Source organism: Delphinapterus leucas, chromosome 6 (assembly GCF_059928025.1).
Source record: "Delphinapterus leucas isolate spDelLeu-1000000601 "Yukka" chromosome 6, BTC_Dleu_Yukka2, whole genome shotgun sequence".
NCBI lineage: Eukaryota > Metazoa > Chordata > Mammalia > Artiodactyla > Monodontidae > Delphinapterus > Delphinapterus leucas.
The window spans coordinates 56781330-56808093 of record NC_143134.1 but is presented as its reverse complement, the minus strand read 5'-3'; the positions used below and the strand labels follow the sequence as shown (position 1 = coordinate 56808093).

The 26764-nt window shown below is 36.0% G+C and overlaps 2 protein-coding genes across 13 annotated transcripts in view; one reads left to right on the top strand and one right to left on the bottom strand.

Moving 5' to 3' along the window:
* Positions 1-26764, bottom strand: part of RPS6 (ribosomal protein S6) — a 66221-nt gene that overhangs the window by 21662 nt on the left and 17795 nt on the right. The window lies entirely within an intron of this gene.
* Positions 1-26764, top strand: part of DENND4C (DENN domain containing 4C) — a 128606-nt gene that overhangs the window by 89700 nt on the left and 12142 nt on the right. For all 9 annotated transcript variants that reach the window (XM_022573794.3, XM_089913186.1, XM_089913184.1 and 6 more), the window contains 9 exons: positions 3082-3204; positions 4060-4206; positions 6850-8012; positions 14345-14522; positions 15243-15352; positions 15653-15828; positions 22853-23035; positions 23867-24062; positions 26468-26713. In XM_022573794.3, the coding sequence (XP_022429502.2) occupies positions 3082-3204; positions 4060-4206; positions 6850-8012; positions 14345-14522; positions 15243-15352; positions 15653-15828; positions 22853-23035; positions 23867-24062; positions 26468-26713 (2522 nt within the window). The remainder of the gene's footprint in view (positions 1-3081; positions 3205-4059; positions 4207-6849; positions 8013-14344; positions 14523-15242; positions 15353-15652; positions 15829-22852; positions 23036-23866; positions 24063-26467; positions 26714-26764) is intronic.

The window sequence follows — 26764 nt, the reverse complement described above, 5'->3', positions numbered from 1 at the left end:
TAGAGTTTCTGGTGATATCATCTGATATTTTTGGAGACTTCCAGCCCAGATGCTTAAGTTACTCTTTTCATTAAGGATTATCTCACAGAATCTTTCCACTTAGTACCTGATACTGAGTCACTTAGCTTGTTGAGGGCATATCTGGGTTTAATCAGTTTACTCAGTTCCCAGTCTAGTGTCCATTTCATGGCACCGTAATGCTTTACCAGACTTTCTGAGGGGGGCCAATAAAAAAAAAAAATGACTGAAAGAAGTCATTCTAAATAGCAGTATTTTTTTTAATTAAAAATTTTTTTAATCGAAGTACAGAGTTACAGTATTGTGTTAATTTCAGGTGTACAGTGATTCAGTTATATACACATACACACATACACACATATATATTCTTTTTCAGATTCTTTTCCCTCATAGGTTATTACAACATATTGAGTATAGTTCCCTGTGCTATATAGTAGGTCCTTGTTGGTTATCTAAATAGCAGGTTTTTTTAAAGCTTAATTCTTTTGTTATATGGCGAACCCAAAGTTTGAAAGGCAGTTAAAAAAGTGGTAGAAAGTGAAAAAATAAAAAGTGGGGCTTCCCTGGTGGTGCAGTGGTTGGGAGTCCGCCTGCCGATGCAGGGGACATGGGTTCGTGCCACGGTCCGGGAGGGTCCCACATGCCACGGAGCGGCTGGGCCCGTGAGCCATGGCCGCTGGGCCTGCGCGTCCAGAGCCTGTGCTCCGCAGCAGGAGAGGCCGCAGCAGTGAGAGGCCCGCATACCACAAAAAAAAAAAAATAAATAAAAAGTGGGCTTCCCTGGTGGCGCAGTGGTTGAGAGTCCGCCTGCCGATGCAGGGGACGCGGGTTCGTGCCCCGGTCCGGGAGGATCCCACATGCCGCGGAGCGGCTGGGCCCGTGAGCCATGGCTGCTGAGCCTGCGCGTCCGGAGCCTGTGCTCCGCAACGGGAGAGGCCACAACAGTGAGAGGCCCTCGTACCGCAAAAAAAAAAAAAAAAAGTGGTAGACAGTGGAAGGCACTATATTTTTTGTTTTATGTGTTTTTCATTGACATCCTTTATAATGATCCCCTGGTAACTTGCCTTTATTTCAGTTTTAATTTTAAACTTATTAAATGTTTGAAGAATAGTACAAAGAACTCTTGAATAACTTTTATTTAGTTTCATTCACTTTTAGTTTGACACATTTGCTTTATCAGTTTCTTTCTGTACACATGCACTTTTTTCCCCTAAATTATGTGAGAGCAGATTGCATACATCTTGCCCTTTTACCTCTTAATACTTCAGTGGTATTTGCTCTTACATAACCACAGTATAGTTTCCAAATTCAGGAAAACATTGTTTTACTTCTTTAATGTATAGTCTGTATTCCAGTGTTGTCAGCTATAATGTCCTTTGTGGTACTTTAACTCCTCTTTAGTCTCCTTTAACCAGGCACAGTTCCCCACCTTTTCTTTGTCTTTCGTAACCTTGACCTTTTTGAAGAATACGTCCAGTTATTTTGTGGAATGCTGCCAAATTTGATTAGATTAGGTTATGCATCCATGGCTCTTCTACAAAAATTATGTTAAATCCTTCTGAGATGATCACAACCCAGAGGCACACAATGTCTGTCTGCCCCTCATTGGTAACGTTAATTTTGATCACTTGATGTCAGTGTTCGGTTTCTATTAGTTACCATTATCCCCCTTGCAGATAATAAGCTATTTGTGAAGAGACACTGAGACTATGCAACAATATCTTCTTTTTCATCACACTTTCTTTTTTAAATTTATCATCCATTGATGATTCTTGCCTGAACCAATCGTTTTACTGTGATGGCTGTAAGGTGGTGATTTTGCCAACTCTATTGTCCCCTCACATTTATAAGATAATATTCTTTTGAATGTCCTTTAGAAATGTCCTCTCATGTTTTTGAGCACTTGCTTTCTTGCATAACAAAACGTTCCTGGCTCATTCTTGTACCTTCCCTGACTGAGCTCTGGAATCGGCCTTTTCTTCAAGGATCCCAGGTTCCTTTTAATGGGCAATAGATTTTAGAAACGAATGTCTGGGCTGTAGAAATGCTTACTCCCTCCAGGGTGTTGTCGTTCTAGACTTTTTCAGCAGAGGTAGAAAAATGTGTATGTATTTTAGAAATACTTCTAATTCCAAATCAGCCCCACAGGTTTTTCTTTGCCTTCCTTCATTTCACTTTTTAAAGATCTCTCTTCTTCCACTGTAAGAATCTTGGCTCCCAACATCATCACATTTACTCATTTGCTCAGTCCTACAGTGCACATAATATAATTTCAGAATTGCTATATCCATTCCCCTGTGAGAAATAAACCTAAGGAGTTTAGGATTTGACTGTTACCCCCCATGACTAGGGTATATACTCAGAATGATGTGTTAAAAGTTACACAGTTAAAAGTTAAAAGTTACACATTACATTAGTCCTCCCCCATCCTTTCAGTGTGATCATGTTATTCATAAACAGTTGGTTTTGTTTGTTTCCGTGTGCATTCAGTTTTAGTTACACCCTGGCCCTCAGTTTTGCTGATTTAAGTTTTTGAACTTGTAGAAGTTAATACATTTCCAAAAATAAAAACAATATGATAACCATATTTAGAGAAGTTTCCTCTCTCTCAATCCCTTCCATCCTATTTTCCCCCATCCCTTGTAGGTAACCAGTTTTGTTTTCTGGTTTATTATTCCTGCATTTCTTTTTGCAAAAGTAAGCAGATATATGTTTGTTTTATTTCCACTTCTTTCTTACGCAAAAGGTAGCATTCTGTAGATGCACTCTAAAAGAAACTTTCAAAACATCTTATCCAAATCTACTAATTTATAGGTAAGGAAATTAAATTAAGATTCACTGCTTCCAAGTGTGTAATGGTTTTTAGTCTTTGATGTTCCTGTTTCTACTGTTCTTTGATTCTTACCATCGTTGTAAAATGTTTCGTGTGCTTCATGAGCTTTCTTCTCTTCTTTTTTTTACAAGTTTAATTGTGTAAGTTGGTGGAATTTCCTTTTGACATTTTATAGCTGGACTATAAATATATGAAAACATTTATATGTCAGCCTACATTCTTTTTAACAGGTGGTCAGTCTGACCAAGGCTATGGGTCTAAGGATGAACTTATAAAGGATGATGCAGAAATTCATGTGCCTGAAGAACAAGTATCAGGAGACTTGATAACCAAAACAAAAGTGCAAACAGAAGGTTAAGTACTGATGTTTACTAGCTTTACTTAGAAAAATACCTGTGTTAATTAAAAGTCTTATTTGATAATTTTGGTGATAATTTCCAGAAATGTAAAGTCTGGGCTTATAAGATACTATGTACTCTTATATATGATAGATTTTTGGTAGTCTCTGAATTTTAGAATTTAAGAGATCTTTAGAGACTCTGTAGGTCAGCCCTCAAGTTTGTAGGAAACTGCAGCCCATCAAGGTATTCATTTGCCAGTGTTAAATAACTACTTTGTGACAGAACCAGGACTAAACTCTGAGTCATCAAACTTTTATTTTAAAATGCTCTTTCACTAGAAGTCCTTCAAATATCTAAGTTGATAATTTTCATTTGTAGGTTCCAATATAGTCTGTGTAGTTTTCCTTTTTTTAGGGGACTCATTGAGATAGAAATGAGAAATGATTTGTAGTAGTCATTTTAAGGAAATATGGAGAAATATTTTGGCTTTTTGATAATACGATGGTCTTCCTATCTTCTTACAAAAAAGTACAGTTTCTTTAATGATGTCACTTACTTTATGCTCTAGAATTATGCAGAAGCAAGCCCCTCTCCTACTTGACAAGTGATGAGGAGTGTGACAGAAGGCCAAAGCCTTAATTTATTCACTCAGGAATGCTCAAGTTAGGATTATGAATGTTAAAATAAAGCATTTATTTCAGTCAGTACTGGCAACATTTATGGCATAAAATAAATCAGTAATAAAATAGAGAAAAAGTATTCACCCCCACTTAGAGAAAAAATACATAAAATATATTTTAAAAATACTTTGTTTCTGTTCAATACTGGCAAAAATAGAAATGATAACACCCAAATATTTTTTCCCAGAGGTATGCGATGTCTCTGCTGTTGTGGCCAAACATTCACAACCTAGTGCAGAGCCCCCGAGTCCTCCTGAGCCTCCTGCATGGGGCGGCAGTATTGTGAAAGTTCCATCTGGTATATTTGATGTCAATGGCAGGAAAAGTAGCACTGGTGAGTCTTTACATATTGGTTATCACTTAGTTAAATTACATTTCTATAGGTACATGTGTGTCTTTAATGACATTATAAATTGCTAACTTAATTGTAATGAACATGCTAAAGAGCCAGAAGTAAGCTGAATCCTATAAATGTGCTAAAGAAGAAATTAAAATAGTTATTTAAAGATAATTCATTTTTAAAAGGAAGGGTATTAAGTGTGTTTAGTTGTTATTTGGAATACCTTTTCTTATTATAGTGCTTGTTCTGAGTTCCGTCCTCCTTTCCTATGGTTGATAATGAGAGAGGACTGTAGGACGGGCCTGCTATACTCATCCTAACAGAGAGGCAGTTATGTGGTCAAATTCCAAAGGGCTTGTGTGTGGCAGGGTAATTCCTAAGCCTGAAGGGAAATAGAAGAAAAAGATTCACATCACTTAACGTTCTGCACAAAAATACCAGCGGGTCTTTAATTTTTGCCCAATTATTCTAGGTACCCTGAGCCACTTTCTGTTTATGGTTAAGTATTTGTAATGAATAACTCTGTTGTGTGTGACTCCCGTGAATTTGTGTTTACTGCCTTCAATTATGTGTAGTCCTCCTAAGTACCCTTAAGGCATACGTCTTAAGTGTATGATTTTAAAAGACAATGAAATTGGCCTGTGTCATTTGCCTTTTGTTAGTAGTAGCTACAGTTCACGTCCCTAAAGTCAGCAGTCTATCTGTAAGTGTATCTGTTGTATGACTTTATAGAAATTAATTCGCTCAGCTTTTTAAGTCAATGTGGAAAATACTCCTTATTCCTAAAGTTGTTTTTTTTTTTTTTTAAATTGTGATACCAAGTTCGGTTATTTTACAGGGAGTGAGCGGATAGTGTTTTGCTAATGAGGTGGAGCTACAGATGTTTTGAAAAAAATAATTGATATATATATTCTTTATCCCATTTTCCCAACCTATTAATAGCAGGTTAAAAAAAAAAAAAAAAGGAGGGCAGTTTTCTTCATCAGAGGTTTAGAATCTTCTCAGAATATTGAAATGGACATAGTCTGGGGACTGGTGCATTTTCTTCTCTTTTTATTGATCTTATTTCCATGTTACATTTTGATGTAGGAAGATTTGTTCTATTAAGAAAAGAGGAGGTGGTAATGAGGCTTTTTCCAGTATATCAAACAGTCAATTTTATTTTAAAATTGAACAAAATGTGACACTAAATTTCCTAGAAATGATATGAGAACCAGTAAATTTGCAAAGATCTTTTCTCAAATATTGTTAAAAGTTTTCAAAGCAGGTACAAACTTCGGAGTTATAAAATAGGCTAATTTAATTCCCTTACATGCTTTAAAAATATCTCTAAATGCTTATTATTCTGTTTAATTGGAAAGCTTATGATTAATAATAGATACCAATTTGGAATATTAAAAAGAACCTTGAAATCAATTTGGAAGATTAAAAAAAAGATCTTATCATAATGACAACTTTCCCTTCCAAACTCCCAGGTCATTATACTTTTTAAAAAACAAATGAGAGGGCTTCCCTGGTGGCACAGTGGTTGAGAGTCCGCCTGCCGATTCAGGGGACGCAGGTTCATGCACCGGTCTGGGAAGATCCCACGTGCCGCGGAGCGGTTGGGCCCATGAGCCATGGCCGCTGAGCCTGCACGTTCGGAGCCTGTGCTCCGCAATGGGAGGGGCCACGGCAGTGAGAGGCCCGGGTACCGCAAAAACAAAACAAACAAACAAACAAAAAACAAAAAAAATGAGAATCCTAAATATGAATGGGTAGACTTAAGTTCTGCTAATGATGCAACTAGAAATAGCTTTTGGTCTTGGCGTGGAAAAAATTGCATGGTAGCAAAGAGTTAACGACTGCCTGCATCCCCCAAAGGTGGGGGAGGTTCCTACAGACACTGGCATAATTTTGTTCCACTTGCTCAAACAAGATTGACCTCTGTGAGGGCTGGGATTATGTCAGTTTTATTCTCCATTGTATTCTTAGCACCTCACATAGTGGGTGCTAGTAGGAATTCAGATATTTGTTGAAGGAATAAACATATCTGAACAAATTTTGGCTATTCAGATTTTAGCAGGCTTCTTGGAATCTGCCGATTCTAAGTGCTCCATTCTAGATCCTTTTACTTTGGAGAAGTAAGGCTTTGGCTATAGCAAATATATAATTTCTCTATGATTATGAATTTGCTTTCTGCAGGGTAGATTCCTGGCAAATACTTGTTGAATTAGATATATGAAACCCAAGATAGAAGAGATCATTTCTTTTTAGGTCTGCTATTTAATGTGGAATATATTTCTTAAACTGAATATAAAACTCTTAAAATATAAAACATGTTTATAGATGTATATTTATTGATAGATGTGATATCTTTAGTGAACAGTACAGGTATATACAGTATATATTGCACGATCTTTTTAAAAAATGTGTGTATATGCATAGAGGATGAAAGGCAGATTATACATTAAAATGTTATCTCTGAGAGGCAGGGTTGAATGGAGTAATTTTTGGACTTTTTCTGTATACCATCTTACCTTTCTGAATCTTTTACTTTAAGTATATGTCACTTTCAAAAATTAGAAAAAAACATTTTTATAAAAGTTACATCAGAAAATAGAGATTTATTTTTAATACTGCACTTTCTCTTTTTAGGTAGTACACCAAATATACTGTTTTCTACTCAAGATCCAGCTGAAGATGCAGTCCTTGGCGAAGTTACTAATCTCAAGAAGAATGGTGATAGAGGAGAAAAAAGGCAAAAGCATTTTCCGGAGAGAAGCTGTAGTTTTAGTTCTGAAAGTCGAGCAGGAATGTTGCTTAAGAAGAGCAGTTTGGATTTAATTTCAAGTGAAGTGGCTATCATGATGGGAGCAGATGCCAGGATTCTCACAGCAGCACTGACGAGTCCTAAGACTTCTCCACTTCATATCGCAAGAACCCATAGCTTTGAGAGTATTAGCTGTCATCCAGCTGACACTAGGACTCGTGTGTCTGAAAGCACTTGGGATTCTGAGCACAGATCTTCATCGGTGTTAGAGATGCTTGAGGAAAGCCAAGAGTTCATAGAACCTGTGGTTGATGAAAATGTAGCTAAAACTCCTGTGACAAAGGATACATGTGACAGCCTACAAAATGACAGTAATCAGTCCAGAGACTTGAAAGCAGGATCCAAAGATTTAGTAAATAAGAGAAGTAGTTTATGTGGTGTTGCTAAAGCTATTGAGAGGGAAGATGTTGAAACTGGACTAGATCCTTTGTCACTTTTAGCCACTGAATGTATAGGAGAAAAAACTCCTGATTCAGAAGATAAGTTGTTTTCTCCAGTTATTGCACGTAATCTGGCTGATGAAATTGAAAGCTATATGAATCTAAAGAGTCCCTTGGGTAGCAAGTCTTCTAGTATGGAACTACATGGAGAGGGAAACAGAGAGCCTGGCACTACCAGTGCATTTACTCAACCTTTAGAGAGGAGATCAAGCCTACCTTTAGATCATGGTCCTGCAGCACAGGACAGTCCTGAAAGTGAAAAGAGCTCCCCTGCAGTGTCCAGATCTAAAACTTTTACTGGGCGTTTCCGGCAACAAACTCCCTCCCGAGGTCATAAAGAACGTTCAGCTTCTTTATCAGCACTGGTCCGTTCTTCACCACATGGCTCATTGGGTTCTGTGGTAAATTCTTTGTCAGGGCTAAAGCTGGACAATATACTCTCAGGACCCAAGATGGATGTGCTAAAATCTGGTATGAAACAAGCAGCTACAGTAGCCAGTAAGATGTGGGTAGCTGTATCATCTGCCTACAGCTATTCAGATGATGAGGTAAGAGTGTTTTATGTGTGGCATCTGTCTGATGTTGGAATGTTTGGAGTATTTTTTAATATATATATTATTATTTAGATATTTCTGGTAACTTTTTAATATTTTAAAACATGCATATCCTACTTCTTTCTTGAAATGACTTCAACATACATGTAAGGAAATTAATAATGAAGAAATAGAATATCAGGACTACTTTATAATTCCACAGCCCAGTCTAAACTAACACATTAAGTCTGTTGATTTGAAAGAACTAATGATTAATGTTTGATTTAATAATGTTATATTTGCATAGCACTTCACTTTTTAAATAGCTTTCACCTGTGTTATCTCTTTAAGATATGTGAAGTCACTCTACAACTTAATCAGTAGATTTCAATACTGCACAACAAAAACTGCTAACTATTTATTTATTTATTTTGGCTGCACGGGGTCTTAGTTGCAGCACGTGGGATCTTTGTCGCGGCATGTTTAGTTGCAGTATGCGGGATCTTTAGTTGCAGCATGCAGGCTTCTGAGTTGCGGCATGCATGTGGAATCTAGTTCCCCAACCAGGGATCGAACCTGGGCCCCTTGCATTGGGAGCACAGTCTTACCCACTGGACCACCAGGGAAGTCCCCCAAACTGCTAACTTTTTATTGAAGTTCAGTTGATCTACAATACTGTATTAGTTTCAGGTGTACAGCATAGTGATTCAGTTTTTGCACATTATATTCCATTTTAGGTTACTACAAGATATTGGGTATAATTCCCTGTGCTAGAAAGTAAATTCCTGTTGCTTATCTATTTTATGTATAGTAGTTTGTATCTGTTAAACCCGTACCCCTAATTTGTCCCTCTCCCCTTCCTCTTTGGTAACCATAAGTTTGTTTTCTATTTCTTTGAGTCTGTTTCTGTTTCGTATATACATTCATTTGTATGACTTTTTAGATTCCACATATGAATGATATCATACAGTATTTATCTTTCTCTGTCTGACTTACTTCACTAAGCATTAATATTCTCTAGGTCTCTCCATGTTGCTACAGATGGCAATATTTCATTCTTTTTAACGGCTGAGTAATATTCCAGTGTGTGTGTATGTGTGTATCACATCTTTATGATCCAGTCATCTGTTGATGGGCACTTGGGTTGCTTCCATGTCTTGGCTATTGTACATAGTGCTGCTATGAACATTGTGGTACATGTCTCTTTTTGAATTAGTGTTTCCTTTTTTTCTGGATATATACTCAGGAGTGCAATTGATGTATCTTATGGTAATTCTATTTTTAGTTTTTTAAGGAACCTCCATACTGTCTTCCATAGTGGCTGCACCAATTTACATTTCCATAAAAAATGTATGAGGACTCCCTTTTCTCCACATCCTCTCCAACATTTGTTATTTGTAGACATTTTGATATAGACATTTTGACAGGTGTGAGGTGATACCTCTTTGGGGTTTTGATTTGCAATTCTTGAATAATTAGTCATGATGAGCATCTTTTCGTGTGCCTGTTAGCCATCTGTATGTCTTCTTTGGGAAAATATCTATTCAAGTCTTCTGCCCATGTTTTGATTGGATTGCTTGTTTCTTTTTTTATATTAAGCTGTATCAGCTGTTTGTATATTTTGAGTAAGTTGCATTATTTGCAGATATTTTCTCTGATTCCATAGGTTGTCTTTTTGATTTGTTGATGGCTTCTTTTGCTGTGCAAAAGCTTTTAAATTTAATTAGGTCCCATTTATTAATTTTAGGGGACAGATCCAAAAAATACTGCTATGATTTATGTCAAAGAGTGTCCTGCCTATGTTCTCTTCTAGGAGTTTTATGGTTTCAGGTTGTATATTTAGGTCTTTAATCCATTTTTTTTTTTTTTTTTTTTTTTTTGCGGTATTTGGGCCTCACTGTTGTGGCCTCTCCCGTTGCAGAGCACAGGCTCCAGACGCGCAGGCTCAGCGGCCATGGCTCACAGGCCCAGCCGCTCCACGGCATGTGGGATCTTCCCAGACCGGGGCATGAACCTGTGTCCCCTGCATCGGCAGGCGGACTCTCAACCACTGCGCCACCAGGGAAGCCCCTTTAATCCATTTTGAGTTTATTTTTGTATATGGTATGAGGGAATTTTCTAATCCCATTGTTTTGCCTGTAGCCGTCCAGTTTTCCTAGCACCACTTGTTGATAGAACTGTCTTTTCTCCATTGTATATTCTTGCCTCCTTTGTCATAAATTAATTGATTGTAGGTGCGTGGGTTTATTTCTGGGCTCTCTGTTCCGTTCCATTGATCTATGTATCTGTTTTTTTGTGCCAGTACCACACTGTTTTGATTACTGTAGCTTTGCAGTATAGTCTGAGGTCTGGGACCTTTATACCTCCTGCTTTGTTCTTTTTTTCTCAGGATTGCTCTGGTAATTTGGGGCCTTTTGTGGTTCCATATAAATTTTAGGATTATTCTATTTCTGTGAAAAATGATAGGGGATGCAATCTGTAGATTTCTTTGGGTAGTGTGGCTTTTTTTTTTTTTTTTTTTTTTTTGGCGGTACGCGGGCCTCTCACTGTTGTGGCCTCTCCCGTTGCGGAGCACAGGCTCCAGATGCACAGGCTCAGTGGTGATGGCTCACGGGCCCAGCCGCTCCGTGGCATGTGCGATATTCCTGGACCAGGGCACAAACCCGTGTCCCCTGCATTGGCAGGTGGACTCTCAACCACTGCACCACCAGGGAAGCCCCTGTGTGGCCATTTTAATAATACTGATTCTTCCAATCCAAGAGCATGGGAATATCTTTCCATTTCTTTTAATCATTTTCACTTTCTTTTATCAATGTTTTATAGTTTTCAGTGTGTAGGTCTTTAACCTCCTTGATTAAGTTTATTCCTAGGTTTTTTTCTTCTTTTGATGCAGTTTTAAATGGGATTTTAACTTTCTGATATTTCATTATTAGTGTATAGAAATGCAGCAGATTGCTATATATTAATCTTGTATCCTTCAGCCTTTCTGAATTCATTTATTCTAAAAGTTTTTGGGTGGGGACTTTAGGGTTCTCTGTATGGAGTATCATGTCATCTGCAGTCCCTTCCAGTTTGGATACCCTTTTTTCCCTTGTTTGATAACTTTGGCTAGTACTTCCAATACTATGTTAAATAGAAGGAAGGGGTGTGAGTAGGCATCCTTGTCTTGTTCCTTAATTTAACAGGAAAGCTTTCATCTTTTCACCATTATTATGTTGGCTGTGGGTTTGTCATAAATGGCCTTTATTATGTTGAGATATGTTCCTTCTGTACCCACTTTGATGAGAGTTCTTATGATGAATGGATGTTGAATTTTGTCAAATACTTTTTCAGCATCTATTGAAATGATCATGTGGTTTTTGTCTTTCTTTTTGTTAGTGCCGTGTGCCACATTAATGGATTTGCATATGTTGAACCATCCTTGTGTCCCCAGAATAAGTCCAGCTTGATCATGGTGTATGATCCTTTTTATATGTTGTTTGATTTGGTTTGCTAATATTTTGATGAGGATTTTTGCATCTATATTCATCAAGAATATTGGTCTGTAACTTTCACTTTTTGTAGTATCTTTGTCTGGTTTTGGTACCAGGGTAATAGTGGCCTCGTAGAATGAGTTTGGGAGTGTTTCATCCTCTTTAATAATTTGGAATAGTATTAGAAGGATAGGTTTTAGCTCTTCTTTACATGTTTGGTAGAATTCCCCAGTGAAGCTGTCTGGTCCTAGACTTTTGTTTGCAGGTAGTTTTGTTATTGGCAATTCTATTTCACTTCTAGTAATTGGTCTCTTCAAATTGTCTATTTCTTCTTGACTCGGTCTTGGCTGGCTGTATGTTTCTAGAAATTTGTCTATTTCTTCTATGTTGCCCAATGTGTTAGGATATAAATGTTCTTAGTATTCTCTTACGAGTTTTTGTATTTCTATATTATTTGTTATTTCTACTCTACTCTTTTCATTTCTTATTTTGTTTATTTGGGTCCTCTCTCTTCTTCTTGGTGAGCCTGGCTAGAGGTTTGTCCATTTTGTTTATCTTTTCAAAATACTGGCTCTTAATTTCATTGATCTTTTCTATTATTTTTTTAATCTCTATTTTATTTCCTCTCTGGTCTTTATTATTTCCTTCCTTCTGCTGACTTTGGGCTTTGTTCTTCTTTTTCTAATTCTTTTAGGTGGTAGGCTAAGTTGTTTGAGATTTTCCTTGTTTCTTGAAAGAAGGCCTGTCTTACTGTGAATTTCCCTCTTAGAACTGCTTTTGCAGGATCCCATAGGTTTTATAAAGATATGTTTTACTTTTCATTTGTCCCAAGGTGTTTTCTGATTTCTTTGATTTTAGCATTGGCCCACTGGTTTTTTAGTAGCATGTTGTTTAGTCTCCATGTGTTTGTTCTTTTCCCATTTTTCTTTCTCTAGTTGATTTCTAGTTTCATACTGTTGTGGTCAGAAAAGATGCGTGGTGTAATTTCTATCCTCTTAGATTTTTTGAGGCTTGTTTGTGACTTAGTATGTGGTCTTTCCTGGTGAATGTTCCACGTGCACTTGAAAAATGTGCATTCTACAGAATAGAACGTGTATTCTGCTGGTTTTGGATGTAATGTCCTTTAGAGATCAGTTAAGTCCAACTCATCTATTGTGTCCTTTAGGACCTCTGTTGCCTTATTGATTTTCTGTCTGGATGATCTGTCCATTGATGTCAGTGGGGTGTTAAAGTCTCTTACTGTTTTTGTATTAGTGTCAATTTCTCCCTTTGTGTCTTTGCTTTATTTATTTAGGTGCTCCTGAATTGGGTGCATATATGTTAATGACTTTAAGATCCTCTTTTTGTATTGATCCCTTTATCATTATATAATGCCCTTCTTGTCTTTTGTTATATAGCCTTTGAAAAACTGCTAATCCTTTTAAAAATCATCATAAAGAGAATTAATCATAATATCTTTTTGTGAAGATAGGAGTGGGCAAATTTTGTATTTAAAGAACTTAGAAGGTCAGTTAAGGAAAGACAAAATAAGCTAACTTCAAAAGCATCTTAACCTGGAATTATATTTAAAACAAACAAAAAAAACAGTGTGAGCCATTTCACTTTTGAAATTTTATCTAGCAGTGTTAAATATAAAGCTTTCTACAGAGTAATTTGGACTTGGAATATATGACTGTAAATTCCAGGTGGTTGCAGATCTTAATCTTTCTTTTCATTACTATCGCCCTAGTACCATTGACTGCAAAGGCAAATAGGATATACCTAATAAATATTTTCAAGTGAAGGAATGAATAAAAAGTCTGTAAAATATTCATAACTTTTATCCAGAATTTAAGAAAATATTTAGGGATATGTGTAAAAATAGCTCAAGTGAATTCAGCAGTGTGACTCATAAAATTTACAGGATTCTGAATGTTTAAGCAGTAGAGGATTTACTAATATCTTAATAATACATCAGTAAATCAGATTAGGTTGCAGGGATTTAAATAATGTAGAAGATTTAATGATAAACTACATGAGAAGAATGGGTTAAAAATATCCTATTTTGTAAAAACGTATTATGTATGCATATTTTTGACTAGAAGGATATACATCAAGATTTTTACTGCACTCTGTGGATGTTGATATTATAAGTGTTTTATTTCCTGTTTTGCATATCTATTTAATTTTTAAAAATCATTTAATATGGTTTTATAACAAGGAAGACACAAGTCTTTCTCCTTTAAAGCAAAAATTAAAAAGGAAACTGCTTATTGAAATGTTTTCTATCTAAAGCATCAACAATCACTTACAGTGGTTAAGAACTACAGTGTTCAGAACTGTTCATGTTTTATTCCTCTAATAATGATGGCTGTTATTCAGAATAATCATATTGCCAGCTAAAATTCTCACCACAACCTTATTTTAATGTACTTACATTATCCACATTTTTCAGATAATATAATTAAAAGTTATGGAAGTTAAGTAATTTCTGCAAGGTCACATACCTAATATGTGAAGGGGGGCCAAGACCACAATCTGGCTGACTCTTGGAAGCCCCTACTCTACTTGGACTGGGGTCTCTGATTACACTGGGCATAGTGAGCGTCTAGAGTTCCTTCATTTTATAATTTTGAATATTGGAATAAACCCCACACTCCTAATATACACTAGGAGCACAGCATAATCTTAAAGCATAGGTCATTGCTTGAATGTCTTAGAGTACAGAAGAGAAATTCCAAATAACAGAAAGAGTTCATGGTTTTGAAACATATGATGATGATGATTTATTTAAGAATTATAGATGAGTTTAATTCTGAAAAGGGTAGAGTGAATATATTCTCATTGGGAAAGGTATTACTTATGTATGTGGGATTTTATTCTTTTCAATTAAAGGAGGAAACAAAGAGAGATTACAGCTTCCCAGCTGGCCTTGAAGACCATATTTTAGGAGAGAATATATCACCTAACACGAGTATCTCAGGGCTGGTCCCTAGTGAACTTACCCAGAGCAACACAAGCCTTGGCAGTAGCAGCAGCAGTGGAGATGTAGGTAAACTGCATTACTCACCAGGTAAGGGGAAGGATCGTCCTTTCTTCTAATTTATAGAAAATTAATTTTTAATTTATGCCCATACTTCTTCCTCCGTGCACCACACACACAGTAAGCCCCACTTGTTGAGAGGATCTGATATAGTCACACCATATTATCACTGTTATTTTATATGATCTACAAGTACTGTAGTCACCCACTGAGTTTATTTTTAGTTATGTACATTTATGGATTCTATCATTAGTTCTCAAACTTTAGGGTGTCTCAGAATCACTTGGGGAATTTGTTTAAAAGTATATACAAGTATCCAAGCCCTAGGTTAAAACTTTTGAGACTTAATCTGTGGGATGGGACCTTAAGAATGTATATTTTTGACAGCTCTCCAGGTGAATCAGATATTTACTAGAGTTGGAGAATTTCTGTGCTATATCACTGAAATTTCCTAGTTCTGTGTTATTTTTTAAAATTGTAATTTTATTCATTTTCTCCAACTTTCTATTATGAAAAATTTCAAATATCCTAAAAAGTTGAAAGAATCATATAGTGAACAATCATATGTTCTCTACCTAGATTTAGTTAACTGTTGTTAACCTTTCCTCTGTGTATATACATAAGTACATTTTGATACTAAACCGTTTGAAGATAAATTGCAGACTTCATGATATTTCCCCCTAAGTATGCATTTCCAAAGAATAAGGACATTTTCATACATAATGTGTTATGATGTTTACTTCTCTCTAGGTGAACTTCCATTTCCAAGAGGCATAAAAGGGCAGGACTTTGAAAAGTCGGATCATGGTTCTTCTCAAAACACCAGCATGTCCAGCATCTATCAGAATTGTGCAATGGAGGTAAAAGTTCTATATTCTGTCCATGATAAAGTGGCTGTAAACATATTTTTATTTCAGAATGGCATTTAACAGAATTCTGTACCTTTTTGGACAAAATAATAAAATAAGTCGTTTTGTTGAATTTGCTTGATGTCTTATGTAAACAAGGCAATAAACTGGTAGTTTTACCTCTAAATTGAACTGTTATTCCAAGTGTGATCAACAAAATAAATACAATTCTGTGTTTGCCTCAAGAGGATGGCCTATTAAGACTGATTTTCACTGTGGAGGTTCTCAGTATGTGTACTTTTCTGCTCTTAGGTTTTGATGTCAAGTTGTTCACAGTGCAGAGCTTGTGGAGCTTTAGTTTATGATGAAGAAATTATGGCTGGATGGACGGCAGATGATTCAAACTTGAATACAACCTGTCCCTTCTGTAAAAGCAACTTCTTGCCTCTTCTCAACATAGAATTTAAAGACTTGAGAGGCTCTGCAAGGTTAGTATTGTAAAAGCTCCCTTAAAGAGGTAAGCGTCCCCCAAGAGGCATGACTCCTGGGGGAAAAGTGAAATAGTCATGGTATGCTCCAGGTGTTCCTTTCCTCGCCCTCCTGCACTTTCAGTATTTGAGTAGAAAATACTAATAATGTAGGAGACTGCTTTTCCATTTTATTTAACAAATGATTATCAGTAGTAGTTAATTCTCGGAGCTAAACTTCATAAATTATATAATTATTACATAGATTATATAATTATTATAGATAATTCCAAACTCTAACGTTAGTCATTATTTTAATATTTCTGCCTCGATGACCTTGATTATGTGTTCTGGAGCCGCCCCCGCCCCACCCCCCAAAAAAAGGTGGAAGGGGCTTTAACTCTTCTCTTAACTTGTTGCCCCTTTATGTTGGTGCTCTGTACTGTGAAATGACCGAATTCTACGCATTGGAAAGGAGAGGCTGATCTATGATCGGTCATTAAGTAATTGAGAGTTTGGTAACTGTACGCTGACTTCAAGTACTTATACTTAATATTCTGTTTGCTTTATGGAACAAACTACCTTTATCCGCTTTTTAAAAATTTCCAAACACAGAGGTGTCTCCTCTCTATGTTTCCTGTTAGCTTCAGTGTGGAGCTGAGTGAAAGCATACTCTAATTCCGGATGCACTGTCATCATTGGTTTGTGCAAGGGCCTTCTTTTATTATCTTCCTCCCCTCACCATTCCCACTCTTATTATTTTACCCAACAAAAACATTGACTCCGCTGTGTGTGATAAATCCTTGAATATATAACCTTATAAATAATGTTGTTTTGCATGATTATGTATTTTTAATGTACATGATTAGAATGATGCTGAAAATCTCTATTTCTTTTTATTACTCAGTTTAAAATCTGAGTTGCTATATGTATATCTAATTTATTCCTTTTCTCCTATAGGAAGTTAATACCTCATTTTACTTATCCACTGTCATAGTGTTGGATATTTCAGTTGCTTCCAGTTCTCTGTTACTGTAAACATCACTGTACTGTTGCAGTACACTGCAAAATATATGTCCCCTTCTGGACTTACGAAGTAATTTCTTTCAGAATAATAGTCTTAGGAGTGAGATCATTGGGTTTTTTCCATACATGATTTCAATAAACACCGGAAGATTGCTTCCCAGATGGCTACACTCCTACTTGTAGTGCCCCAAAACTCTCATTTCTGTACATCCTTACCAGCATTTGGTATGATCACTTTTCTGATTTTGTGCTCTAATGATATAAAGTAGTATCTCATTTTTGTTTGAATGTCTTCGAATATTAGTGAGTTTGGATATCTCTTCATATGCTTATTAGTTATTCCAGCATTTTCTATGAATTGCTTGTTTATATCCATTGTCAATTTTTTAAAGATTTATTTTTTTAATGAGGTAACATTGGTTTATAATGTTTTATAAGTTTCATGTGTACATTTTATTTCTACTTCTATATACACTACAGCGTGCTCAACACCAATAATTTAGTTTCCATCTGTCACCATATAGTTGATGCTCTTTACCCATTCCGTCCTCCCTACCCCTCCTTCACCCTCTGATAAGTACTACTCTGTTCTCATGTTTGTTTTTCTTTGGTTGGGTTCATTTATTTTGGGTTTTTGTTTTTTATATTCCAGCTATGAATGAAATCATGGTATTTGTCTTTCTTCATCTGAAGTATTTCACTTAGCGTGATACCCTCAAGGTCCATCCATGTTGTTGCAAATGGCAAATTTTCATCTTTTTTATGGCTAAGTAGTATTCCATTGTGTATATATACCACAGCTTTTTTATCCATTCATCTGTTGATGGGCATCTAGGTTGTTTCCATGTCTTGGCTGTTGTAAATAATGCTGCAATGAACATAGGCATGCATGTACCTTTTTGAATTAATGTTTTCATACTCTTAGGATAAATACCCAGAACTGGGCTGGACCATGTGGTAGTTTCATTCCTAATTTTTTCAAGGAATCTCCATAGTGTTTTCCATAGCGGCTGCACCAGTTTACATTTCCCACCAGCGGTGTATGAGGGTCCCCTTTCTCCACATCCTCACCAACACTTGTTATTTCTTGACTTTTTGATAACACCCATTCTAACAGAAATGAAGTGATATCATACTTTGGTTTTGATTTGCATTTCTTGATGATGATGTTAATGTGGTTTTTTGTTCAGCATCTTTCATGTGCCTGTTAGCCATCTGGATGTCTTCTTTGGAAAAATGTCTGTTTAGCTCCTCTGCCCATTTTTTAATTGGGTTGTTTTTTTGATATTGAATTGTATGGGTTCTTTATATAATTTGAGTATTACCTCCTTATCAGATATATCATTTGCAAATATTTTCTCCCATTCAGTAGGTTGTTGGTTTGTTTTGCTGATGGAAAGTTTCCTTTGCTGTGCAGAAGCTTTTTAGTTTGATGCAGTCCCATTTGTTTATTTTTGCTTTGTTGCCTTTGCCTGAGGAGACATATTTAAAAAGACATTGCTAAGACTCATGTTAAAGATTATACTGTTTATGTTTTCTTTTAGGATTTTTGTGGTCTTGAAGTCTTTAATCCATTTTGAGTTGATTTTTGTGTGTGGTGTGAGATAGTGGTCTAGTTTCATATTTTTGCATGTGGCTGTCCAGTTTTCCCAACACCATTTATTAAAGACACTATTCTTTCTCCATTGAATGTTCTTTGCTCCTTTGTTGTAAATTAATTGTCCATGTATGCCGGGGTTCATTTCTGGGCTATCAGTTCTGTTCCATTGATTTTTTTTTTTGGCTGTGTTTGGTCTTCATTGCTGCAAGCAGGCTTTCTCTAATTGCTGTGAGCGGGGGCTACTCTTTGATGCAGTGCAAGGGCTTCTTATTGCAGTGGCTTCTTTTGTTGTGGAGCACAGGTTCTAACCGCGTGGGCTTCAGTAGTTGCAGCACTGGGGTTCCATAGTTATGGCAGTTGTGGCTTGCAGGCTCTAGAGCACAGGCTCAGTAGTTGTGGCGCACAGGCTTAGTTGCTCTGTGGCATGTGGGATCTTCCCAGACCAGAGCTCAAACCCTTGTCCCGTGCATTGGCAGGCAGATTCTTAACCACTGTGCCACCAGGGAAGTCCCTGTTACATTGATTTTTATATCTGTTTTTCTGCCAAACCAGGTTGTTTTCATTACTATGGCTTTGTAATACAGTTTGAAGTCAGAGAGTGTAATATCTCTAGCGTTGTTCTTTTTTCTCAAGATTGCTTTGGCTCTTCAAGGTCTTTTGTGGTTCCAAATAAATATAATAATTTTTTGTTCCATTTATGTGAAAAATGTTCTTGGGATTTTGATAGGTATTGCCCTGAATCTGTAGATTGCTTTATGTAATATTTTAAAAATTAGGTAATTAAAAAATATAAACATTTTAACAACGTTAATTCCTCCAATCCATGAGCACAGAATATCTTTCCATTTATTTGCATCTACAGTGTCTTTCAACAATGTCTTATAGTTTTCAGTATAGAGGTCTTTCAACTCCTTGCTTAAATTTATTCCATTTATTTTATTCTTTTTGTGGTGATTGTAAATGGGATTGTTTTCTTAATTCCCCTTTCTCCTAGCTCATTGTTAGTATATAGAAATGCAACAGGTTTTTGTTGGGTTTGTACTGTGCAACTTCACTATATTCATTTATTACTCCTAATAGTTTTTTGGTAGATTCTTTAGGCTTTTCTCTATATAAAATCATGTCATCAGCAAACAGTGAGTTTTACTTCTTCCTCTCCAATTTGGTTGCCTTTTATTTCTCTTGGCTAATTTCTGTGGCTGGGACTTGTATACACTGTTTCAGCTTCACCTTTGAGTATGATGTTAGCTGTGGGCTTGTCATATATGACCTTTATTATGTTGAGGTATGTTCCTTCTGTACCCACTTTGTGGGGAGTTTTTATCATAAATGGGTGTTGAATCTTGTCGTCTGCTTTTTCTGCACCTACTGAGATGATCATATCATTTTTATCCTTCATTTAACGTATGTATCACATTGCTTGATTTGCAGATGTTGAACCATCCTTGCATCCCAGGGACAAATCCCACTTCATCACGGTATATGATCCTTTTAATGTATTGTTGGATTTGGTTTGTTAGTATTTTGTTGAGGATTTTTTCATCTATGTACATTGGAGATATTGGCCTATAGTTTCTTACTTCGTGTGGTCTTTATCTGGTTTTGGTATCTGGGTGATGTTGGTCCCATAAAATGAGTTAGGAAGTGTTCCCTTGTCTTGTATTTTTTGGTATAGTTTGAAAAGGACAGGTATTAAATCTGTAAATATTTGGTAGAATTTACCTATGAAGCTGTCTGGTCCTGGTCTTGTTTTTTAGAAGCTTTTCGATTACTGCTTCAGTCTCTGTACTAGTGATCGATCAATTTGGATTTTCTCTTCATGATTCAGTCTTGGAAAGTTGTATGATTCCAAGAATTTGTCCATTTCTTCTAGGTTGTCCAATTTGTTGGCATATAGCTGTTTTCATATTCTTATAATCCTTTGTATTCCTGTGGCACCCATTGTTTTTTTTCTTTTGTTGCTGATTTTATTTATCAGAGCCTTCTCTCTTTTTTTTAGTGAGTCTAGCTAAAGATTTGTCAATTTTGTTTATCTTTTCAAAGAACCAGCTCTTACTTTCACTGATCTTTTCTTTTGCCTTTTTAGTCTCTATTTCATTTATTCCCACTCTGATCTTTATTATTTCTTTCCTTCTATTGACTTGGGGCTTTGTTCATTCTTGTCTTTCTTATTTTATTTTCTTTTTGGCCATGCATCACAGCTTGTGGGATCTTAGTTCCCCAAACAGGGATTGGGCACTCGGCAGTGAGAGTGCAAGAGTCCTAACCACTGGGCCAGCAGGGAATTCCCGTCTTGAATATTCTTTATATTAATTCTCCGAAGAGAAATTATTAATTCTGATGTTATCCATTAATTTTCCACCTTATGATTTGTGCATTGGGAGTCTTGTTTTAAAAGTTATTTCCCATCTGTAGTACATGAAATTTTTTTCCTGAACGTTCTTCTGTTAGCTTTATATTTTACTTGTGATATTTAGGTTTTAAATCCATCTAAAGTCCACCTTTGTGTATTATTGTAGAGATCCAGCTTTATTTTTCTCCATATAATGAGCCAGTTTTACATCCTTCCTTCATTGATATACAGCGTCACCTTTATCATATATCAAGTTCCTATGTATACCTCATTCTGGTTCTCTGTTCTTTCTGTCAGTACTGTATTATTTTTATTACTCTGTATTTATGATGTCTGGGTGGTAGGGTAAGTTCTCCCATGGAAATTTTTTTCTTATAGTTACTTATTTTTGCATATAAAATTTTAGAGTAACTTTGAGTTCCTTAAGAAAAAAAATCCAGCTGAAGTTTTCATGGGATTGAATTAGATTTATAGATTTATTTGGGGGAAATGGACATCTTCAGTATTATTCTGCTATCTATGAGCATGGTATATATCTCCATTTTTTTAGATATTCTTTTAATAGAGTTTTAAATTATTCTCCATATGTATTTTTTGTAAAGTTTTTAAAAAATTTATTCGTTTTATTTATTTTTGGCTGCATTGGGTCGTCGTTGCTGCACGCGGGCTTTCTCTAGTTGTGGCGAGCGGGGGCTACTCTTCGTTGCGGTGTGCGGGCTTCTCATTGCGGTGGCTTCTCTTGTTGTGGAGCAGGGGCTCTAGGCACACAGGCTTCAGTAGTTGTGGCACACGGGCTCTAGAGTGCAGGCTCAGTAGTTGTGGCGCATGGGCTTAGTTGCTCCACGGCATGTGGGATCTTCCCAGACCAGGGCTCAAATCCATGTCCCCTGCATTGGCAGGCGGATTCTTAACCACTGTGCCACCAGGGAAGCCCTCTCCATAAGTTTTGTACTTTTTTTGTTAATTGTGTTTCTTAAGCTTTTGTGGTAAGTACCTTATTTTATATTCTAATTGAATATAAAGGAGCATTATTGATTTTCCCCCCTAGGATGTCATTATGGAAGATTTCCAACTGACAGCCAAGTTTAAAGATCTTCTTTTTTACAGTAATACCCAAATATATACCCCTACATTCTACAATTAATGTTTTACTTTACTTGCTTTATGTATCCCTCCATCCATCCACCAATCCATCTTACATTTTTATTCATTTAAAATAAGATGTAGATGGGGAATTCCCGGCTGTCCAGTGATTAGAGCTCCACGCTTCCACTGCAGGGGGTATGGGTTCAATCCCTGGTCGGGAAACTAAAATCCCACATGCCCTGCGGTGTGGCCAAAAAAAAAAAAGAACAAGAAGAAGATGAAGACTTTAAATCACTTTTCCCACAAAGACTTGAGCGTTCATATAATTAACTAGAGTTCAGTATTTATTCACAGTTTTTTTCATTTAAGGTAAATTTGATTTGTGCAAAACAAACCCTTACCAAGATACAGAACATTACTATCACTTTAGAAAGCTCTCTTAATGTCCCTTGTAAGGTGAAACTCTCACCCCATCCCCACCCAGAAGGAGAAAGAGAGAGAAAGATGAAAATAAAATTCTGAATGAAAAGAGTGGAGAGGAAATGACTAGAGACAAAAATGGAGATTCATAAGGGGGAAAGGGTATTATAAACAGTCATATGTTAATACATGTTAAAATGCTGTTCCTTTTTTTTAACTAAGAAAATTAAGGAAATATTTTGCTTTCCATCTTCCTTCATAGCTTTCTTTAGAGTCTCTCAAAAACTGAAGGCATCTAATATTGAACTATAATGACCTGCTCTAGACCTTTTCATTTGAAAAGTTTGGGACAAGAGAGGAAGAGAGAATGAGAGCAGGAGTGTGAGTTTTGTGTGTGTGTGTGTGTGTGTGTGTGTGTTTGAAATAGGCAGTATTTCTATGGATTTGTATAACTCATTAATAACTATTTTACCATAAAGTGATTCTAAATATGATGAAATTTAGAGGATTCTGGGATTTTTAAAGACTTTTTTGTTTTTTTTGGACTGATCCACATTTAGCTTTTTCCTGAAACCAAGTACCTCTGGTGACAGTTTACAAAGTGGAAGCATTACACTGGCAAGTGAACCTTTGGAGCACAAACCCATATCCAGTTCAGCAGAACCTGACCTGATCAATTTTATGGATTTCCCAAAACATAACCAGACCATAACTGAAGAAACAAGCTCTGCAGTTGAATCAAGGTACCATGGGGTTCAGAGAAATCTTCATTAAAAATTGGGTACCCTAGTAAAAATTCCATCTTTAAATACAACCTGGCTTACATAGGCATAAGCTCTGGCATTTTAAGAATTTAACCTTAAATGTTTACTACCATATATTGTTTAAATATCTAATGAATGGATCTGATGATAAATCATTTTTAATACTGTGTTTAATGTTTTACAGTGGTCTTTTACAAAAATGAATTTTTCAACAGTAAAAAGTATTTTCCCCTTCAGTGTAGTCATTGTCAGTTTCCAGACACATACTCTCTTTACAGTGAAATATACCTTTTACTCTTAAATATTGAGTCAAACATTTTTTGAGAGCCTATTGTATGCTAAGCATTATGCTAAACACTAAAAATTAAAAAGTAAATAAAATCTGACCTCTGTCCTTAGGTGGATCATGGCCTGGTAGAGATTAAATACTTGGCAATGAATCTACATTACTTACTTACTTACATGCATTATACATGTAAGGTGATGTATAAGTGATTTTGTTTAATAAAGATGAAATAATTTTTGAACAAGGCAACTGAATGGGCACTTGATCTTTTTAAAATAATACCATAATACCTGTTATATACCATATATCCTCTTCCTACCCTTCATCAGATCATCCACTCCATCCTGTTTTTCTGACCAGTTTTTCAAAAATACCTGAAGAAAATGTAATTCTTATAAGGCAGTACTGAGTCTTCTCAGATATATTCAGCACATTCAAAATTCATTGTAGAAAATAGTCAAGCTCTACAGATTTAGATTGTTTCACACAATCTAACCACAGCATTTCTTCTTCATTTTTTTAAGTGATGAAATAATGAAAGCCAGTGGAGATGTCCAAACTATGAAAATTTCATCTGTGCCTAATAGTTTATCAAAACGAAATGTATCTTTGACTAGAAGTCACAGTGTTGGAGGTCCCTTGCAAAATATGGACTTTTCCCAGAGACCGTTTCATGGCATTTCAACAGTTAGTCTTCCAAACAGTCTGCAGGAAATTGTGGTATGTAACAGCATTATAATTATACTGTGTGTTCGTGTAAGTATTTATTAAAACAGCATGTAATTCTTCTGTAGTAGGTTTATTTTAATCACATGAAAAGTGATAAGAATTTTTCATAAGCAGACTAAGAACTTTAGAATTTCAAATATGTACACAAATAAACGTGTAATGAGTCCCTTTGACACATCATCCAGCTTCAGTAATTTTCAGCTTATGACCATTTTTCTTTCATGTATATCCTTATTCAGTTCTTCCGTAGATCCGTTTGAAGCAGATTTCAAACATAATATATTCCATTTGTAAATATTTCAGTATTTATCTCTAAAAGATAAGGACTCTTAGAAATACAATGTCCTTATCAGACCCAAAAAATAACAAATAATATCAAGTTATTCAATCTTTGTTCAAATTTTTTTTTTTAATTGAAGTATAGTTGCTTTACAGTGTTGTGTTAGTTTCTACTGTACAGCAAAGTGAAGTAGAGTTCCCTGTGCTATACAGCAGGTTTGTTCAAATTTCTAGTGGTCTCAAAAATGTCAAGTTGTGTGTTTTGTAGTTTGAGGAATCAGGATCAAATAAGGTCCATGCTTCATAATTGGTTAATCTGGTTTTATTAGTCTTTTTAAATCTGTAGACTCTTTTTTTCCCTTGTAATTTATTCCCTTGCAATTTATTTGTTGATTACAACCCTGTAAATTGGTAATTACAGCTAGAAGCTTGATCAGATTCAGGGTTTTTTTGTTCTTTTTTTCATTTGTTTATTTTTATAAGAGTGCTTCATCAGTAGTGGTATGTCCCTCCAATAGGAGACACGAACTATCATTGTGATGTTAGCAGCTATTAACGCCTCAATGCCTAGATCAAGTTGTCCATTTGGAGCTATAAAATGATGATAGTCTAATTCTGTCATCTTCTTTATTATATGAAATATATCTGTAAAGAGAAACTAACCCCATGGCTTTTGTCTGGTTTTCCAAAGATGCAATTTATGATGGAAAGGCAAAATAAATATTTAATTTTTTTTTCCTTTTATTTATCAATTTTCAAAGTAACAAGTTGGGTTCCTAGCATTCTCCAAGGTGATCCATTATCTGGGGCAATAGGGTATTATTATGAGCTCATTGGTTTAAACATTTATGTTCATATCCATTGCTGTTGTTATCCTTATTGATGCTTATATTATTCCTTCTTTGGTCAGCTAGAAGCCTCTACAAGTTGGTGCCTTAATCCTTTTGACACAACTCTGGTAGCCTTTCTATAATTTTTTTTAAAGCTTCCTTGCTTTCTTATATTGCACGATGTTTCATGCTCATGTTATATATTTCCTTCTCCAGACCTAGAATCAGCCATTTCTTTAAGAAACCTGGTTCTTTTTACAGGAAAACAGTATTTGGAGCCCTCAATCTAGGCACTATGGGTACTTATTAATACTGGTCATAAACATTTTATTCTGACTATAATATGCACAACTTACAAAGTCTAGGTTGGGGTTTTTTTTTAGGTTGGGGTTTTTTAATTCATTATTTCATTTGATTTATAAAGTTGCTCTTTAGTTTTTGTTGCAATCAAATGTAAAAACAAGTTAGATATAGTTTTAAAAAGAGTCAAGATTAACACAGGGACTTCCCTGGTGGCGCAGTGATTAAGAATCTGCCTGCCAGTGCAGGGGACATGGGTTCAATCCCTGGTCCCAGAAGATCCCACATGTCACGGAGCAACTAAGCCCGTGCGCCGCAACTACTGAGCCTGCGCTCTAGAGCCCGCGTGCCACAACTACTGAAGCCTGCGTGCCTGGAGCCCGTGCTCCACAACAAGAGAAGCCACCGCAATGAGAAGCCCACACACCACAATGAAGAGTAGCCCCCACGTGCCGGAACTAGAGAAAGCTCATGTGCAGCAACGAAGACCCAACACAGCCAAAATTAATTAATTAATTCATTCATTCATTATTTTAAAAAAGTATTAACACAAAAAATTGCATCATCTGTTTAGAGTTTTAAGCGGAAGATAGTCACATATTTTTTGGTATCATCATTATAAAACATCAGAAATGCAAGTATTTCTTATAAAAAATTGAAAAGGAAAAAGTCAAACCTACCTAGGCCGTTGCTGTTAATGTGATAGAGAAAATCTCATGTTTAAAATAGGGTCTATTATATTGATGAATAATTTTTGTTTGTAATCATTTAACTTAACGGTATTTATGATTAAGTACTTCTTAATCTTTATGTTTTCTTTAGGGTGTTCTTCTTTTATGTTTTCTTTAGGGTGTTCTACTACATGTAGTAATGGCCCTGAAATAATTGACTTTGAAAGGACAGAGAAGTATAATCTCATTGAGACATACTCTGAAACATAATAAAATAGATCATATTCACTTCTTTTTGTATTTCTGTGTTTTTAAGGATCCTTTAGGAAAAAGACCCAATCCTCCCCCTGTTTCTGTGCCCTACTTGAGTCCTCTAGTGCTTCGTAAAGAACTTGAATCTTTGCTAGAAAATGAAGGCGATCAGGTGATTCACACGTCCTCTTTCATCAATCAACATCCAATCATTTTCTGGAACCTCGTTTGGTATTTCAGACGTTTGGACCTTCCTAGTAACTTACCAGGACTTATCCTCACATCTGAACATTGTAACGGAGGTGTACAGGTAGGGAACCAACTTCAATACTTATACTACATTGGTGTTGGTTAGGATGAG